Source organism: Galeopterus variegatus, unplaced genomic scaffold (genome assembly GCF_000696425.1).
Source record: "Galeopterus variegatus unplaced genomic scaffold, G_variegatus-3.0.2 Scaffold972, whole genome shotgun sequence".
NCBI lineage: Eukaryota > Metazoa > Chordata > Mammalia > Dermoptera > Cynocephalidae > Galeopterus > Galeopterus variegatus.
Window position 1 is genome coordinate 33,134 of NW_007727083.1, and position 20,736 is coordinate 53,869.

Consider the following 20,736-nt stretch of genomic DNA (forward strand, 5'->3'; position numbering starts at 1 on the left):
AGGGTTGTAAAATTTGTCCTGTTCTGCTCCTGCAGCCCACCCAGGTGAGGCAGACCTCACCCCCTGATCAGTCTAAGCAGCAGGAGCCACAGTTCTCTGCCCCCAGGCAGCTGACCCAGTCACCGGGAGAACGAGCAACTGCTGTCTCCCAGCTCATTGTTTCTTCCAGGCAGCCACTTGGACATGGAGGGCAGGTGAGCAACAGAGATACACAAATTCATGATTCATGAGCCACATTGATGTCAGAGTCAGTGGGAGGAAGGAGAGGTCTGCCCGGATTCCCAGGCTCTCGCAGGAGTACCGTCTCAAGTTCACCTGTTACAAGAACTCCAATTCCTCCCCTGGTAACCTCACGCTTTTCCTATGGCACAAATCCCTTCTGAACTGCTCCCTCTTTCCTCAAGTGGAGCTGCCTTGGCCACAGGTGCTTCACCACTAACACTATTTACCTCCTTTTGAAATTTTTTTATTAGATCTTATCAGATTGAGCTGTTCCCAGGGCAACCAGGAATGGTAAACTCGCTGTGCTGAATCCCTGGTCTGAACAGGTTTAAGTCCAACTGGTTTCTTGTTTTACCCAATTTTCTGTGCTTGTGGGAATGCAAAACATTTCTCAGTTCTGCTGGTGCCTTTCCATCACTTATCTGTCCATACATAAGACTCATTGCCTTGCACACTTTTTCCTAAATATATTGACTTCATTTTAATGCTATTAACAACCTTGGTATTTTTTGCATTTTAATGCTATTAACAATCTTGTGCATAACAGATACCAATTAGCATTTGTCCACATTTACACTTGTCTTTCCAGACTTATCTCCCTGTAGGAAAGAAATCTATTTGTGTTTATTTATTTCACTTTTCCCCCATGATACTCTGTTACTAAAATATAATTCCAACAACAACAAAAAAAGAGCCTCTCTTATTTTGATATCTTCTATTAAACTATGTTTTAAAATCTGTTGTTTTAATCCTTTCTTCTGAAAAGTGAGGTCCCGGTTCTTTCTTGCAAAATGTGTCTTGCAAAATATGCCAAAATAATCAAGAGATTTTCATTTTCTGTCTTCTGCCATGTTTCATTCAATAAGGGCTATTTTAATTTATCCTGATGTTCTAGCACAAAACAGAGGTAAACCCACCCAAGAATGATACTGTCTTTAGCAGAAATATGTATATCTCTCTAAACCAAAAGACTTTCATAAGACAGACTTTAAATACACTTACTTAATCTAACAAGAGTCTCAAGCCAAATCTAGTTTTTCTTACAAATCTCAATGGGCTCTAGAGAAAGCAGGATGCTGAGTGAGACAGTATGCTACTCCCAGTGTTTCCAAAGTCCTGGAAGCTACTTCCAGGTGGCTTCAAGCAATCCAGTTTATAACCCATGAAACCTTCTTGCACAGCATNAGGGTTGTAAAATTTGTCCTGTTCTGCTCCTGCAGCCCACCCAGGTGAGGCAGACCTCACCGCCTGATCAGTCTAAGCAGCAGGAGCCACAGTTCTCTGCCCCCAGGCAGCTGACCCAGTCACCGGGAGAAGGAGCAACTGCTGTCTCCCAGCTCATTGTTTCTTCCAGGCAGCCACTTGGACATGGAGGGCAGGTGAGCAACAGGGATACACAAATTCATGATTCATGAGCCACATTGATGTCAGAGTCAGTGGGAGGAAGGAGAGGTCTGCCGGATTCCCAGGCTCTCGCAGGAGTACCGTCTCAAGTTCACCTGTTACAAGAACTCCAATTCCTCCCCTGGTAACTTCACGCTTTTCCTATGGCACAAATCCCTTCTGAACTGCTCCCTCTTTCCTCAAGTGGAGCTGCCTTGGCCACAGGTGCTTCACCACGAACACTATTTACTTCCTTTTGAAATTTTTTTATTAGATCTTATCAGATTGAGCTGTTCCCAGGGCAACCAGGAATGGTAAACTCGCTGTGCTGAATCCCTGGTCTGAACAGGTTTAAGTCCAACTGGTTTCTTGTTTTACCCAATTTTCTGTGCTTGTGGGAATGCAAAACATTTCTCAGTGATTTTCTGTGCTTGCGGGAATGCAAAACATTTCTCAGTTCTGCTGGTGCCTTTCCATCACTTATCTGTCCATACATAAGACTCATTGCCTTGCACACTTTTTTCTAAATATATTGACTTCATTTTAATGCTATTAACAACCTTGGTATTTTTTCTTTCTTGTGCATAACAAATATCCATTAGCATTTGTTCACATTTACACTTGTCTTTCCAGACTTATCTCCCTGTAGGAAAGAAATCTATTTGTGTTTATTTATTTCACTTTTCCCCCATGATACTCTGTTACTAAAATATAATTCCAACAACAACAAAAAAAGAGCCTCTCTTATTTTGATATCTTCTATTAAACTATGTTTTAAAATCTGTTGTTTTAATCCTTTCTTCTGAAAAGTGAGGTCCCGGTTCTTTCTTGCAAAATGTGCCAAAATAATCAAGAGATTTTCATTTTCTACCTTCTGCCATGTTTCACTCAATAAGGGCTATTTTAATTTATCCTGATGTTCTAGCACAAAACAGAGGTAAACCCACCCAAGTATGATACTGTCTTTAGCAGAAATATGTATATCTCTCTAAACCAAAAGACTTCCATAAGAAAGACTTTAAATGCACTTACTTAATCTGACAAGAGTCTCAAGCCAAATCCAGTTTTCCTTACAAATCTCAATGGGCTCTAGAGAAAGCAGGATGCTGAGTGAGACAGTATGCTACCCCCAGTGTTTCCAAACCTCCTGGAAACTACTTCCAGGTGGCTTCAAGCAATCCAGTTTATAACCCATGAAACCTTCTTGCACAGCATTCTGTCCCAGATGGAGCTCCTGCAGTTTTTCAGACTGGCTATTAAAAAAAAAAAAAAAAGCGATCACCATGGTAGTTCACCAGTAAGGGATAACCTGGGTCACCAGGTGCACAAAATCAGTAGCAAGAGCCAAACATATTACCCAGTGTTCTCTCACCCTCTAAGTAGTCCTTCTAGTTTACATCATTTTATAATCCAGTTATTGAAAAATAACTTCAGTATAGGAAAGTTATAATTTGAACTAAGGGTCCCTGCTAGAAGACTGTAGTGGCAACTCATGCGACCATTTCACCTAAGGCATTATCTCATTCTTGCTTTAACGTCATCTGAAATTCACATTTCTCTTTGAATACCCCCACATTCCAAAATGCAGTTGTTATTTTCTCTCTTGGGTGCTGGGATTCTTTCTGATTGGTCTGCGGAAGTGCGTTAACCTTTTTACCAATACTGTGGTCTCTGAGGGTGCCCCTGCTTCCTTGCAACAACAAAGAGGCGCAGGCCCATCTTACTTTTTCTGTCATGAGACACGATATTGGACAACTCTTTAATATCCCTGGTTCCATTTCACGGAGAATAATATTAGAGACCAAACTCTGGCATTAGAGGTGTGCGTTTTATTGCTCACCGTGACCATGGAGGAAATATTAGTATGATAACAAAAGAGAGGTACTTAAATCACTTTAATGACAGAGCAAGACTTTATTTTTCTGAAGAACATGAATTTAAGATTCACAGTGATAACTCCAATATACTTCTAGCCTCCCTTGCTCCCCTCCCTTACTTAAATATGACAGCTTATTAAGCTATTTCTCTTTGAGGCAAGAGAGACCCATGGTCCATAGCTCTATTGTACTGTGCTGCCCTTTCTCCATTTATTTACAAAGCACTTGTGAAGTACTTGTAGTGTGTCCTTTCCATCCTCTGGTTTCATGGCACAGTTTTCTCAGGAGTCAGGGAAGATCTTCCCTGATTCTTGAAGCTACATACATACCAGTAGATGCATATCAGTTACTGGACAGTGATGTGGTTACCAGTGATTTGCGCAGCCCGCCCTGGCTCAAGTCAGTCTGTCTGTCCTTCTGGCTCTCCCTCTCACTGTGGACCATTAACACTGCTTCTCTAGATAACATACACTTCTTTAGGTTTCTGAAGAGCATTCCCAGTAAGCAGTGATCACTCCCACTGGAAAGAGCAGAGATCAGCTGCAATGTTCAGTACCAAGTCATCACAACATTACATTAATGGTAACCATCAGCCCCCCTGGGAAATGAGTGACTTTTAAATTTTTTCTCCATTCATTGAAGGAGACAAACATCAGCACAACTGAGATTTAGTTTTATTAACTTTGAGGGTGTTCCCCCCCACCCCAAATTGTGGACCATATTCAGTATTTTTGAGCTGGCCCTTCCTCCTCCTCCTCTCCTAGGAGCTCTGCAGGTGCTACTTTTAATATGCCTTCTCACCTTGGTGCTACTTTTAATATGCCTTCTCACCTTGGTGTCTTGCAGCTCAGGGGAAGTTGGGTTTTACTGTCAGCCCCATTAGGTTATCCTCCTGATGTCACTGTGATAAATTTGCTCCCTGCACAATGGGGAGAAAATAGATCAGATGGTGCTTGTTCTATCTGGGTCCCAGCTTACATTCACAGATCAGCAGAGGAGACTTTAAAAGAGAAAAGAAAACCTTTAGTTTTCCATTTGACAGAAGAGCTAGTTGGTAGGAGGAATACTTGGACATAAGCCAGGCCTCCCTCTGAAAGGTTGGCTTTTGAAAGCAGCCAAGTGAATAGCACTGCCCAAGTGTTAGACAGTCTGAAACAGCTCTGAGACACGCTAACCCTGAGGATTCAGAGAGAAAAGTAGAATGTTGTAGCTAAGCATGCCAAATGCTGATGTGCACCCTTAAGGGCTGGGGATCCGCAAGACACAGAAACCAGAGTGAGAACATAAGATCATAGGTGACTGATTTGGGAGGGGGTGACCAAATAGTAAGGGGAGAAATAGTGAAAGTCCCTTTGTCCCTAACTTGTTCTGTTCCTTACAGTTAATTCCATCTCTTCCCAGGCCCCGTAGAGTCCAGACAGGTGGGAGGGAGGTCCATATTGCATTTAAGCAGTTCAGGAAGGGTCCAGCTGACCTTCAGTGTTGTGAAGATGGGTGGATCCAGGGTGATCGTTCCTTACAGTTAATTCCATCTCTTCCCAGGCCCCGTAGAGTCCAGACAGGTGGGAGGGAGGTCCATATTGCATTTAAGGCAGTTCAGGAAGGGTCCAGCTGACCTTCAGTGTTGTGAAGATGGGTGGATCCAGGGTGATCATGGTGGGCCTGGAACTCTTCCACTATCAAGTGTGAGTTATATGGAGTCCTAACCACACATACATTTTGTAGTAGGGATCTGTGTCTTTCTATCTGTCATATACATGGCAGCAGAGCAGCTATAGAGGCAAAGAGAGTCAAACATGAGTCCTAAATTTATCAAGGGCAAAGGGAAGCAATCATGTTTGTTCTTTGTTTTTGTGGAGTTCTGGAGAAATAGTAAAAGGAAAGTCAATCCCAGGTCCAAAAGAATGGTCTGAGAACAGAGAAGTGCTTACTGTCTGCAGGCATCACACTGATAACGTGGATGGAGGGTTCAGTATGGCTGGAGAGGTCCGGAGGTGGGGGAAGGCAAAGCTATCAGGCAGGCCTGGCTGTGCATCAGAATTACCTGGGAGCCCAGGCCCCACTGCAGTCCCACCAAATCAGAATGTTACAAAAATGTTTAGCATTTTGTTTATGGGGTTTTGTAGCGTTGTATTCATTTTTAAAGCTCTGCTCATTATTCTGGTCTACAGCTGGGATAAAGGGCCTTTACTCTAGAGTGAATCCATGAGGGGCTCAGAGGAATGGTGCCATTGCCCTCAGAGCAGCATATGGTCCATGCATAGGTATGACGCATTAAGAGCACCTGTCCTATCCATCCACAGGCCCCCATGCACACAGGACCCTGAGAATCAGCTTCTCCACCCAAGGCCACTTCCTGTACTTCGAGGAAAAATCAAGCTGTTTGTTTTACTGGGGAATATAAGAGTTTCCACATATAACGGGATGAGTCAGTCACCCTCCAGCAAGATCATAGTTGAGATCAATACAACAGTGATAAAGGGATGAAGAGAACAGGGGAATGTTTGTTGATATAGAACATCCAGAAGAGAAAAAAGTAGGTTTGTGGAATGCAGGAAATATGTAAGAGGCTCAGATAACAAAATAAGAGTATAATCAGTTTGACCTTCTGCTTTATAGCCCATGCAGGTAGATGTATCTGCACCCAGGAGGACTCAGCAGGGGTCGTATGAAAAAAACTTGTTTCTATTCTGTTATCTGTAAATCCCCAGGATGAACAGTGATTTTTTTCATAGAAAAAAGTGTAGATTAGAGACTGTTCAGTTTTTCATGTCAGGGTACTCTGACTTTTCAAATGTTAGACTCTTTGTAGAAAATATTCTACATTACATTTGGTGAAAGGAAGTGATTGGGCAGAGTTCTTGGTCCTGCCCCTATGTGGCCAGTGAACCACGATTTCATCAGAGGCCTGATGGATGATGAGTGTAGGTGGTTCCAGTAAAAACCAGAGCAGTGACTGGAAAACAAATTTGGCTGATAGGGTCCTTTTATGTAAGGAATGAATCTAGCAATGTCAGATTCTTAGAAATCTGTCAGTTAGCTATGAGGGAAAGGGGGAAAATTAACTCAGAGGAAAAAAATAATTGCTTCACCTCTTTCCAAAATATACTTGTCAATCTAAATGTTGTTAATGCCCTGACAAATATCTCCTGTCAATTTGCTCTTTTAAAGGACACCAAAATAAGAAATGTGTGTTAGAGCTGCCATTTTGGCTATCTGGTTTCCCTGTCGCATCTAAGTTCAAAGAAAAGCACAGACATGTCCAGAAAGACTCCATGCCCAATTTAGAGGCATTGCAACAGCCACCTTTTTTCCCTCAATGGAGAATGCTCATCCTCCTGTTTCAGAAGCACGGTCTGTACAATCCCTGGCTTAGTGGGAACCTCAAAGAGTCAATTAATTTGTTTCCCAACCATTGTGGATTGGGACAGAAGGGCAGGAAAATGGTTGCACAAATCTACATAGATTCTTATAGGTCAAAAACTTTTATAAAGATTTGGAAGGCAAGAGACTCCTCAGCCATCTTCAGTTGTGCATTCAGGGCTAAAGTCTACACCATCCAGGGGCTCCTCCTTCTCACAGCTTTAATTGCCTACAGGAAAGAATCAATCCTGGGTCACACAGCAGCTCTTCTGCAGTCTCCAACTCACCTGAGCCATATCTCAGATTTGATTTACCACATGGGCTAAATTTGTGTAAAACTGAAGCCAGGTAGGTATTATCCTGGAAGAGACTATTTCATTGCTGTGCAGGCTCTTGCTGCAAATAATGCTTATGACCCAGAATTTACAGCTTCTCAAATTAGGCTCTGGCCTTTCATCCTGAAATACTTCCTTGTGGCTGTGAAATTAATGATGTGAACAAAAAGGGGATTATACAACCTTCTCGTTCAGGAAAAATCATTCTAGGCACTTTCAACAAAGAGGGTTGGCCAGGTTCAGTAAGTTAGAAACCATGGTTTATAATGGTAAATTTGACATTCAGTGGTGGGTGGTGGGGGATGGATTGTTTGGTTTTGCCTGTGTTTTCCTGCTTGGTGACAAGGTTTATATACCTAAAAAAATAAAGGAGCATAGCGTGTCTGTGCACTGCTTCTGGAGCATTCTTTTCTTCCATCCTATGATAGGAGGTAGGGTGGGGGCAGCACTGTGGGTGCAGGAGGTGGGGCTCCTTGGAGTCAAGGTCACCCTGCTGCCCTTGTTATGAGAGCATGGCAGCTGGCGGGGCAGTGACTGCCATAGGTCCTCTGCCACCAGATGCAGCCACTTTCTCTTTTGTGCCTCATAGCTTCTGACATTTGGGCCTGCCTTTTCATAAGGCTGACTTACCAAGTAGGACCGCCATAATCACTGAATCTGGGGAAGTGGGGATATCGGTTGCTGCTCCTTCCTCCTCTGCTCCAAACTTCGTTAAAATTCTATTTCATGATTTCGGTTTTTAAGAATATCCTAAGAGCCCCACAAAAGACTCCAGGAATGTAGCCTTCCTCCCAATGCATTTATCTTGAGGGCCCGCACTGTCCTGTTGAGTTGCTCCAGACTCACTAGAAAGATTTCTTGGAGGGGGAAAGCTCTTCATGGAGCTCTCTGGAGCTAATGGCTCAGGCATCTCTGACTGTTGGTTTGAGGTTCATATTAACCATCTCATTCTGAGTAGAAAATATAGGTATCTAAGTAAAAGAATGATGCCTTACACTTGTGTAGTGTTGTTATACTCTAAGGTTGAGGGCCATAGGAGGTAAGTGGTATCTTTGCTCAGCCCAGGAAAGGCAGGATTTGACAGCTATCCAGCTGAGTGGAGTATCTTATCCAAAAGAGGTGGGGAGGAAGCAAGTTAAATGCCCAGTGTTGGGCTCTTCAGGGCTTCACTCCTAATTTCAGGAAATTAGGGTGGCTGTTCCTGTTGTCTCATTCCCTGGCTCCTAATCACACATCATTCTAATCTGCACATGTGCTCCTCCCATCCCTGCACTGTACTTTCTAATTTCTGATATACTGCGAGAGCATCCTTTTAAAAATATCATTACAGAGGAAAAATTGTCCCTGTTACCAGGTATTTAAAATCCAAGACCTGTTGTCATTCTAATCTGCACATGTGCTCCTCCCATCCCTGCACTGTACTTTCTAATTTCTGATATACTGCGAGAGCATCCTTTTTAAAATATCATTACAGAGGAAAAATTGTCCCTGTTACCAGGTATTTAAAATCCAAGACCTGTTTGGAAAATGCCCCATCAGTTTCTTCTGCATCGTTTGAGCTGCAGAGATGTTGTCCAGCCCTATCTGTCCACTCCTCCTAGAAAAGTGGGTTGCTTGAGTGGGGTCTTTGGGGTTTGGTTAGAAGGGGATGATCCACTGGCCTGGGCAGAAGAAGATGGGCCAGAATCTGACAGCTGGATGAGGTAGCCTTGGGAAGCATGGAATAGTCTAGAGCCAAGTCCCTAGAAACAAGAATGAGATCCAAAGTGAAGAGTCCACAGGGGCAGACAGAGGGGCCAGTGGGTTTGGGACCCATGTAGGAGTGGATCCATGCAGCAAGAGATGTTTCCTATAGAGTCTGGAGCTGAGCCTGAGGGAGCTCAGGGTGTCTTTAATAAAGGCTGCATCTCTGGGGTTTCTGTGCAACATTAGGGTAGACCCAGACTCTGGAGTCAGTGTCTAAAAGCAAGCACGCTAGATATGCATCCTTATCTGCCTTTCGTTTACTGAGGATCCTGGCAAATTAATCACACCCTTGAGCAACTGAAGGTTTAACGAATAGTCCCAATACTTTTATAACACTCCACTTCTGTAAATGCAGGCAACAAGTTGTCCACCTCCCACCCCAACACACACACACACACACACACACACACACACACTTTTTATTGAAATGATGTGGTAATAGTGTTAAATAAAAATTTGGAAAAGGGAAAAGTCCAATGGTTCTGCAACCAACCAAACGGCTGTTTCATTTTTACAGGTTTCCTTATTCTCGCATATTCATACAAGAATTGAAGGCATTTTTTATTCTGCTTTTTTCACAGTGGCATGTCATGATCGTTTTTCTGTGCTTCTATGTAGCCTCTGTAATTGCTTTCTTTAATGGTTGCAGGATAGAACATCCTGAAGAAGCCTCATGATTTACTAGACAATATTTTTCTTTTGTATATTTAGGTTTTTCCAGGTTTTTTATTTTGTTACACCCATTATAATATTCTTATCACAACTGTGTACATACCTTTTCACTTCTCTTGAACGATCCCCAGAAGTAGAATTACTACAGCAAAGATTATGGATTTCATTACAGCTCTTTTTCCATATTACCATACTGCTTTGCAGAAGGGTTGTGCTTGGTGCCACCTTGTACAGGATCGCATCAGCTAAATTGCAAAAATCTGACAGCGTTACTTTTTTTTTTCCATTTTTGCAAATTTTACAGATGTAAATGTATCACAGTTGCTTTAATTATCATTTCTTACTAGAAGAGATAAAATCCCTTCCATATGTCTTAATTTTATTCTGATATAAATCATTTATTCATGTCCTTTGCCCACTTCTTTATTTGAGGTTTGTTTTTTTCCTACATTTCAATGAGGTATAAACCCTTTTGTCAAAGTGATACAAAGTCTTTCTGTAGTCTATTAAATGGTGGTGTTTTCATTGTTCTGAAGTTCAGTAATTTTGATACAATATACAGATATTATTGTTCAAAGCATGAATAAGTGCTATTCTGTAAAGGAAGTAGATTATTTTATTACATGCTAGTTCTAGATTTTAATTTTAAAATGAAATATTTCACTCAATTACCCATCCAGAATCTATCTTTTTATGTTTACTGTGGATCTTAATGGTTTTCTGATTCATTACCCACATATTGCAGACATGGGCTTAAAAATCTCACTTTTCTCCTATTGTATCGAAAGTCTGCTTTATCATACGCCACATTTTCATATAGTAAGATTTGTTTATGGACTGTTCTATGTGCTACATTCTTTTTTTTGAACCAGTACCAGAGTGAATTAATTCTNAAAAGGGAAAAGTCCAATGGTTCTGCAACCAACCAAACGGCTGTTTCATTTTTACAGGTTTCCTTATTCTCGCATATTCATACAAGAATTGAAGGCATTTTTTATTCTGCTTTTTTCACAGTGGCATGTCATGATCGTTTTTCTGTGCTTCTATGTAGCCTCTGTAATTGCTTTCTTTAATGGTTGCAGGATAGAACATCCTGAAGAAGCCTCATGATTTACTAGACAATATTTTTCTTTTGTATATTTAGGTTTTTCCAGGTTTTTTATTTTGTTACACCCATTATAATATTCTTATCACAACTGTGTACATACCTTTTCACTTCTCTTGAACGATCCCCAGAAGTAGAATTACTACAGCAAAGATTATGGATTTCATTACAGCTCTTTTTCCATATTACCATACTGCTTTGCAGAAGGGTTGTGCTTGGTGCCACCTTGTACAGGATCGCATCAGCTAAATTGCAAAAATCTGACAGCGTTACTTTTTTTTTTCCATTTTTGCAAATTTTACAGATGTAAATGTATCACAGTTGCTTTAATTATCATTTCTTACTAGAAGAGATAAAATCCCTTCCATATGTCTTAATTTTATTCTGATATAAATCATTTATTCATGTCCTTTGCCCACTTCTTTATTTGAGGTTTGTTTTTTTCCTACATTTCAATGAGGTATAAACCCTTTTGTCAAAGTGATACAAAGTCTTTCTGTAGTCTATTAAATGGTGGTGTTTTCATTGTTCTGAAGTTCAGTAATTTTGATACAATATACAGATATTATTGTTCAAAGCATGAATAAGTGCTATTCTGTAAAGGAAGTAGATTATTTTATTACATGCTAGTTCTAGATTTTAATTTTAAAATGAAATATTTCACTCAATTACCCATCCAGAATCTATCTTTTTATGTTTACTGTGGATCTTAATGGTTTTCTGATTCTTTACCCACATATTGCAGACATGGGCTTAAAAATCTCACTTTTCTCCTATTGTATCGAAAGTCTACAATTACCCATCCAGAATCTATCTTTTTATGTTTACTGTGGATCTTAATGGTTTTCTGATTCATTACCCACATATTGCAGACATGGGCTTAAAAATCTCACTTTTCTCCTATTGTATCGAAAGTCTGCTTTATCATACGCCACATTTTCATATAGTAAGATTTGTTTATGGACTGTTCTATGTGCTACATTCTTTTTTTTGAACCAGTACCAGAGTGAATTAATTCTGCTTTATAACATTTACTAAAACTTGATTCCTTTCCAGAATAAAATTTTCATACTGTTTATATTTCCAGATTAATTTTATAGCAATTTTGTCGAATTCTGAAACTCTAAATTTTAATTAATATCACATTAAATCTGTAAGTTAAATTTAGGAGAATAAGCATTTACAAATATGAGTATTCTTATTATGTAACAATGCATACCTTTTCATTTCATCAAATCAAATTTTATTTTAACCATAAAGTTTTGTGGTTTCATATTGAAGGTTCCATTCACCTAAGTAAATTTTTAAATATTTAATATATTTTTTTTAGCAATAATGAATAGAATCTCTCATTATGTTTTCTTACTGAATATACTAGGTTACTTGCTTTTGTTCATTTCTTTTTTTTAATTTGTAAATTATTAATTTGTAATTTCTTTTTAATTTGTTAATTATTAATTTGTAATGTATTTCTTTATTTAATTTGTAAATTATTAATTTGTAATTTATTGCTTCCAGTTTTGGAGGCTGGGAAGTCCAAAGTCCAAGGAACACATCTGGTGAGGGCCTTGTTCTTGGTGGTGGCTCTACAGCAATGCAGGGTGTCACATGGTGAATGGCTTATTTCTGTTGTTAGGTATTATTTTTTATGTATGAGGCATTATGATTATTCAGTTGTCACTTGTATCAAAGGAGATACAAACCTCCTGAGCAATGCAAAGGGCCTCTAACATGTTCAGGAAATGTTTTATGACCTTCTTGAGAGACTTCTTTCTCTCTTTGATAGCCTAAAAGAGTGGAACAGAAGTGGGGTGTTAAAGGAGAGAAAATTAAAGCACATACATCCACATCCAGAAAATGACTTCGTACCCTACAAGATCTCCCAGGAATGTGCCCCCTGATGCTTGATGGGTTATATTAGATTCAGCGAGGAGCCTTCCTGGGGCCTAAGCATATGTCTTAGAGCCTTGGACCCCCAAAGTAGAGTTTAGGATCTCAGATTATAACAGAAGATGGCTTAGAGATCTAACAGCCATGAAACGTTTATGTGTGGCTGGATAGAAACACAGTCCCCCACCTCCTTAGTTGCTATATCTGGTTTATCTCACTGGGAGGCAGTATTCTTTGAGAACTACCAAAAGAAATGTCAGTGATGGAAGTTAATTTTGAAATTACAGGCAAGATGATTGAATTAATGATCTAGTGGAATATTTTCCCTCTGGACATGGCGTCAGGGCCTTTAACCAGCTTTTCCCTGACCCATTCTCATCCCATGAGGTGGTACCAAATAATCTCTTTCTGCTAATGATGACAGCCAAGGTCACTTGTGGCAGGGACAAGCCTGTCATCCTGATAAAGTCCCACGGTCCTGATCCAATGAACAGATCCACACAATTTTCTATGTAGCCATCACATCTTTCCTGGAGTGTTATTACAGAATTAGTATCAAATAGTGAAGGGAGTTAGTAGAATTTGTAGTTAGACCCAAGTTCAAATTCAAACTCAGTGTTTATCAGCCAGCCGCAGGAAAGTTTTAAAATTTCTCTATGCCTTTTTTTTCCCATCTGTAAAATGGAAACAAAAGGATCACCTCCTCCAATTATTTATTCATTCATTTAGGAAATATTTAATGTGTGCCTCCTATGTACTGGGTGCTGATAAAAATGACATTGATGCAGCTGAAGACACACAAAGACCCTATGATCATGGAGTTTATATTCTAGGGGGAGGGAGAGTAGATGTATTTAAAAAATAATAAATGCCATGAGAAATAATAAAGCAGGAAAATGTTTTACAGTAAGGGTGATTGTTCTTTTAGAAGGGTGATCAGCAGAGACCTCTCTAATGAGATGTCTGAGCACAGAACTGAATAAAGGCTGGAAATTAGCCATGAGAATACTGGAGGAAGAGCATTCCAGGCTGAGGGAAACACATGTGCAAAGAACCTGTGGTAGGAATGTGCTTGTGTAAAAAGTAGAGAACGGCCACTATGGCTAGAGCAGAGAGAGTGACAGGGAGTGTATAAGTCCCTTTGCTTTTCTGGTGATATGATTAACAGGGACATGAGGGCCCAGTGATGTTTCCAGTAGTGCCAGAGAAGGAGAGGAATACAGTCTCCTCATTGCTACTTTTTGGGGTCAACAACTCTTGACTCTTGTTATGATGACAGAGTTGACAGGAACAAAGAATTGGAGAAAGGTATGACCCATGGTTAATAGTAGAAAATATAATTTAGTCAGTAGTTCAGTTTGAGACATAATGTAGTTTGGGAGTATTCATCCAGAATGGAAACCATCAGGAGCCATCAATTAGCTTGTAATAGTACAGGTATACAGGGACAATTTTGGTTAGATTGAAAAGATGTGAAAATTAGTATGTCTGAATTCATCCAGAATGGAAACCATCAGGAGCCATCAATTAGCTTGTAATAGTACAGGTATACAGCGACAATTTTGGTTAGATTGAAAAGATGTGAAAATTAGTATGTCTGGTTTTAACATAAGCTGTTGACACATTTGTAAATACAGAAATGAAAGTCAGTGCAAATGATTTCAAGAAATTTAGAAATATGGTGAAGAGCACTGTTAATTCCTGCATAATATTAAAGTCTGGAGAATACTTACATATCTCTGTAGCTATGGAAAAAAGCACAACCATGTTTATATTTAGTTACCAGCCTCTTTTTGAACATGATACTATGTTTATCTTTTTTCTTTTCTTTGGGTTTGTTGTATGACGTGAAAAACCATCTCATGGACACAGTGGACAAACTCATTAATCCAAATAGAGTTGAAGTAAAATTCCTCAAGGCCTTCTCCCCTCTACCTGGTTTCCCCTTCCTCCCCATTGCTCCTGGCTGGGATTGCAGGGTGGACCCGAGAGAGGAGCAGAACTTCAAACCAGCCCTCTGGCAGCCTGTCTGTTGCTCTGAATAAAAGGGCCTGCGTAAGAGGTGCCCTGGGCATATACGGGAAAATGTTAGAATTTCTCTTTATCATGCAATTTTATCTCAAAACTTTGTTTTTGTTTTTTTTTTTTTTTCAATGAGAAATTACCTCTTAATACCATTTTATAGGTGGAATTGAAGAAATTATTTTGTAGCCACAGAGTCAGCAAATTGTTTTTGCCACCTTCTTTATTTCAGACTTTGGATTCTCTTTTTGAATGTGTTTGGGGAAGGGAGAGCCTGTGCTCAAATATTTTCTCCTAAAAGCATCGGATGTGTGATCAAAAAATTTTGACTGACCGAGGACAGGTTAGTATGATGAGGAGAGACCTAAGAAAGAGGTGTTGGAAATGGTGATGCCAAAGAATTCCAGAATTTTCTGTAGATTTCAGTTTTCCATGCTACTACTCACCTGTGACTAGAGTAAACGATAGTTTTGTCTCATATCATGTACCGTTCAGCTCAGCATAAGAGATGTGTGAATCAGGTTAAGGGAAAAGGTAAGGAGCAGACAGCAGCGGCTTTCTGTTGGGCGGTCTCTTCCTCTCGTGCCTCCCTCTTCCACTGCTGGGGCAGCCACTGAGCAAACAGCCTACGTGGAGCTGCCTCCTGAGGTGCAGGAGATACCTTGATGGTCTCCCAACTGATGGATCTATGACCGGCAATGCTTTCAACGTGCCGGATTGCAGAGCCATCTCTCATTGGTGAGACCTTGTCAGTGGGCCCATTTCAGTGAGCGGGCAGAAGGCACAAGTGCCTTGAAGGGAAAAGACCCAGGCACAGAACGTGGCCATGTGCCCGTCGGCCCTGCACCTTTCTGTCGCTAGGCTTCAGTTACATCATGTTTGTTGCTCTCGCTCACTCTTAACGCTGTTGAGAAGTTTCAAAGGAAGGTAAGCAGTACCTGTCTCGTTCACGTGCTTCTCTGGCAGACAGCTGTGGGTTTCTGCTGATCCTGGGCAGGGGCCAATTCTGAAAGGAGGTTTGGCTCCACATGCCCTCTCCCAAGGATGTTGCGTGGCTGTGGTCACCAGTCTTCTTCTACCCGCAGGCTGGTCACTTGCTTCTAGAATGAATTCCTTGGAAGTTTTGCAGTGGGTCTTTCCCTTGTAGTCTGTCTCCCAGCACTCTCATGCTGTTTTGCTCTGAGAAACCACAACTGGCACGTGCTGATGTTTCCCTTCCTCGTTCCCACAGGCGGCACAAGGGGGTGGCCACAGGACGCTGCTGTACGGCCACGCGATTCTCCTGAGGCACTCCTTCAGCGGAATGGTAAGCACGCCTGGACGTCCGCTTTCACTGTTCAAGGAGGAGGAAAAGATGAGGGGCGAGGGGAGCACAGGAAGCCAGCACCTCCAAGTTAACAGCAGGGGCAATATAGAATATAAATCATGATAGCACACTATTGTTTTATCATTTCCTATCACCTACCTCGATTTGCTGTTACATATTTGTGTTTGCTTAATGTTGACACTCCAACCCAACTCCGTGAGGAAAAGAACCTTGTCCTTTTTTTATTTCACTAAACTTGACCCCACTAAGTACAGTGCCTTGACATACAAGGGTCTTCAAAAAGTTCATGGAAAGGGCCGGCCCCGTGGCGCACTCGGGAGAGTGCAGCACTTGGGAGCGCAGAGGTGCTCCCGCCGCGGGTTCAGATCCTATATACGAATGGCCGGTGCGCTCACTGGCTGAGCGCGGTGCGGGCGACACCAAGCCAATGGTTGCGATCCCCTTACCGGTCACAAAAAAAGACAAAAAAAAAAAAAGTTCATGGAAAGATTCTCATTATCTTTTAATTCCATTTTTCCATGAACTTTTGGAAGTGCCCTTGTACTAGATGCTTAGTAAATATTAGTTGAATTGATAAGTGATCAAATGAACTATGGAGTGACTGGTTTCTTTAGTATACAAGGATAACCAGCATAAAAGAAATGCCAATCAAGTGGGATTTTTGTGATATTTCTCCTCTTTCACCTAGCTAAAAGAAATGGTATGATATCTATTGCCTCAGTCCTGGATGAATTTGAAGGTATTATGTTAATCCAGAGGCAGGAGGAAGATAAGGGACAAGGTAGCCACAGAAAGCTGATCAGGCTATAACTAACCAGGCAGGTAGAACCAGAATTAAGCAGAATGGTGATAACTCAGTGTAACTTGAAAACAATTTGCGAGTTTCAAATAAATATATTTTGTAAAATACAGATATTGCAAATCTTTCACAGAAAGTATTAAGAAGAATATTATGATCTCAAACTAGAATGATGTGTGTCCACCCCAATCACATTTATTCTCAGTTCCTAAGTGTATCATCCTCACTTGCTATCCATGTAAGGATGGTTTGTCTTCTTTGACTAGCCTTAGTGGAAAACTGGTACATTAATTCAATACTTATTTTCTCACATTTACACCCACAGCATGCTGCAAATCTCATCTCAAAGGTTGAACTATGAAATTGGTGGCAAGAGCAACAGCTGCTTCTCAAATAATTTATTGCAGCATTTTTTTTTTCTAAGCGCTGGCAAGAAGTTGACCTTTTCAGCCTGAACATTTATCTGTTGTAGTTCTTTGTGACAAAAGACAGAGAACAAAAATGACCAAATGGAAGGGTATTCAAGTAGGAGATGGGGACATTTTTGAGAGTGGAGAAACTTTTTACCCTGATAGTCTCTGGAGTTGAGAGTTGCTCATTTATCTTTCAGAATCTGGTACTTATCCAGAAGGTAAATAAAACCCCAACACCTCTCTTTTTCTTCCCAAGTAGTATAAACAGAACTTCACATTTCTCATGGTTTCAAAAACTCAGGCTCACATCCTGTAGAGATCCAAGGCTGACATTATTTATTGTTAAGTTCACCCCTCCTAAAAATAATCCCACTCACAATTACCGTAAACTGCATTGTAGCTAGTTGCTTTTAAGAGCAGTTCTGGGAATAAAGCCTGTGAGCTATGACTTTGTACAAGACAAGGATTTTCCATCTTCCTCTTGCCGAGAACTAGAAGTACAGCTCAGAAAGCACATCCCTGTGCTTACCTGCCTCCCTAAGACATGCCACTGTGCCCATTAATGAAGGAGGCAGGAAACAGGCCAGGGTTTTCTCTCCTTTACTAAGTTATTTTTTAAATGACTTTTAAGTTTTATTTCCACATTTATTTTTATAATCAGAAAAAACCATAATCATTCTTTTGAGAACTTTTAAAGCTCATAGAAAATTTGAAAAGCAGGAAATAAGTAGATGTGGGGGAATCATCTATGGTTTCCAATCCCCACTACCCACCATCCAAAGAAAACTTCTGTTACCATTTTGGTGTAATTCCTTTTAGTCTGGTTGCTAGGCATTTAAATTTTTGTGTACACGGTAACCATATAAATGTGCTATAATGTATACCATTTTTTTTAGCTCAATGTGTGATAAACAATGTTCCATGCTATTACACACTCTTGACAAATACTCTTACTATAATATTCCACAAAATAGAAGTACCAGAGTTTATCTAGCATTTCCATTATTGTTAGTCATTTATATTCCATTTGTATTGCTCGTAAGTTAAATGTTTCTCAGAATATCTTTGAATTAAAGCATCTTTAATATTTCAATTTTGTTTCTGTAACATAGAGTTCTATAGTTAAATCACTGAGTCACTAAATAGGAACATTTTTGAGGTTTTAAATGTATTATAAAATATTTCCCCAAAGCATCGTACCAACTAACTTTCCACTGAAAGATAAATGAGCCCTTTTCACAGGAGCTCTTTGTTAAAACAAACTGGAAGCTGACTAGTGGTAAGATACCAAAACCCAGTGGAAGAGTGTGACTTCACTAGCATCTGTTCTTGTTTCACAGTATCTAACGTGTTTGACTACATCAAGATCCCAGACAGATAAACTTGCCTTTGATGTAGGTCTACGTGAACATGCCACAGGTAAGTCAGCACTCCCAGATCTCTTGCTCAGTGGGGTCTTGGGAAAAGGGCTTTTGATAAGGACACTGAATATGTTACTCTATTTTGGGACTCAAAACCATCTTGGCCAAGAAATAGGACTGATAAAATTTTGAAGAATAATGGAAGAATATCTGATGGAAACACAGGACCTCAGAATGAAGAAGAGGATAGATGCCTTAACAGTCTGCCAGAGACACAAAAAACTATTTTTTAGGGCTAGATACTGGAAGTAAGTAGACAAGTCATTCCTGATAAGAACCAATGATACTAAATAACTGCTAAAAAATAAAGATAGCAGAATAAGGGCTTAAGTAATGAGGTATAGGGTCTAGATCAAAGGAGTAGCCACATTTTATTCTGCAGTGCACAAGCTATTTCTAAAGTGTTTCCCAAGCGTTAGTCAATAACATCCACCATCACGACTTTTTGCCATTCCAGCATATCCCCTTTAATATCATTTACTTTATATTTTTCTTTAAATTTACTTAATTTTGTACTTATAATTAAAGAGACAAAAGTTATATCATTGCTATAAGTTGAAAACTGATACTGCTTTCCATAAAAGTAAATAAAATTAAAAGAAAACCATGTCATTAAATAATTGAGGAGATGTCGACCAATGATAGAAAAGTGTTAATGAAATGCTAATTCCAAACTTGAAACTCTCTGATAGAATCATATAATGAGAGATTTCCTAAAAGAATAGTAAAAAGAAAGTAAATTTTTCACTGTATGATTCAATGTCATTTAATTGTCTTCTACCACCAACGATATACATCATATACTTGGGAAACCACTGGCTTTTTTTTTCTTTGAATGCAGTCAAAAATATTGACAGCAACAAGGTGGGTTCTAGAAGGTAGTGACCAGGATTATGCAGGTTTTCATTGAAACCAGAAATGAAGAACAGAAGATGAAGATAACTATCTACAAATACTCAAAAGGTTATAGTATCAAAGAAGGTGCCATCTTCCTGTGGATCAGTCCAAAGACCAACAGAGCAGCTGGTAGAAGTTGAAAGGAGGCACATTTCACGTCAGTGGAGGAAACCCCTTTATAACAGCTGCAATTAACCAGCAGAGGAACAGCTGGCCTTGGGATGTCGGGTGTTCCCCATGGCTGGAAATACTCATGGACAATCTGACCATCTGTCAAGGGCATTACATATGGAATTTCTGCTCCATTTAGAGGTTGGACTAGGTACCAATTAGAATTCTTGGTTGCAAATAGAAACTGATTCAGGTTAATTCAAGCAGAACAAGAATTTATAGGAAGGATATTGGGTAGAACCTGCTGTAAAGCTGGAGCCCCAGGCTTAGAAATTGGGCTGGAACACTAAAAGGATGAGAGGCTGGGCAAGAGAAAACAACCTATATCACACTGCAGGCAGAGTCTAATATGAATAGTCTTTACTCTCTTGACATTTTCCCCCAAATAGGAAGGAGATTCCAGCCAAAGAAGGACAAAAGTCTGTGTTGTTAATTCTAAAACTGGGTCAGTTCATAAGGGAAGGATCAGATGGTCTGATTTTATAGATGATTCTAGAAAAAACTCTAGAGTCTAAACCATGTGCATCTGCTGTTCCTGCATCTTGCATAGTGGTGTTCTGCGAGTGCCTGAGGAGAACCAACTTTCTCTCTTCCTCTTCTTGTTTTTGTATTTAGCAGGAGAGCGGGTCTGCCTCTGCCCGCTATGGTTTTTTCCCCTAAAATGAGATTATATTTTAATTTGACTTGAGGTTTCTTTGTTTTCAGCTAAAGTGTTATTCTTAAAATATAATTTCCTCTAAGGTGTTGTCGACCTTTGCTGAAAATTGCAAAATGAGTGAAGTGCCACACTCTGAATGTAAGCTGGCCTCTAAATATAGACTGGCTATCAATCTCAGAATTCGTAATCGGAAAAGTCATACATGGTCCTTCTATTTATATCAGTAAGATGACTTTATACTTTCTGAGAGTTGGGAAGAAATTGAGAAATACCACTTTCTAGTCAAACATTCAGGAAATTTATTTAATTATTGGAGGCTCCAATAAAAATAGAGGAAAACAGCAACAGAGAATATTACCCTTTTCAGCACTTTTTTGTAAATTCCTAAAATCAGATATGGTGTGAATTCTCCTGACAGACTAGGCAAACACATGA

The 20,736-nt window shown here is 40.0% G+C and overlaps 1 protein-coding gene across 1 annotated transcript in view; it reads left to right on the top strand.

Annotated features, from left to right (window-relative positions):
• Positions 1–20,736, top strand: part of LOC103591462 (ryanodine receptor 3-like) — a gene marked incomplete at its 5' end in the record, with an annotated part of 105,580 nt that overhangs the window by 14,159 nt on the left and 70,685 nt on the right. Inside the window, 3 exons of the mRNA XM_008573924.1 lie at positions 15,528–15,542; positions 15,847–15,921; positions 18,495–18,573. Of these exons, the coding sequence (XP_008572146.1) occupies positions 15,528–15,542; positions 15,847–15,921; positions 18,495–18,573 (169 nt within the window). The remainder of the gene's footprint in view (positions 1–15,527; positions 15,543–15,846; positions 15,922–18,494; positions 18,574–20,736) is intronic.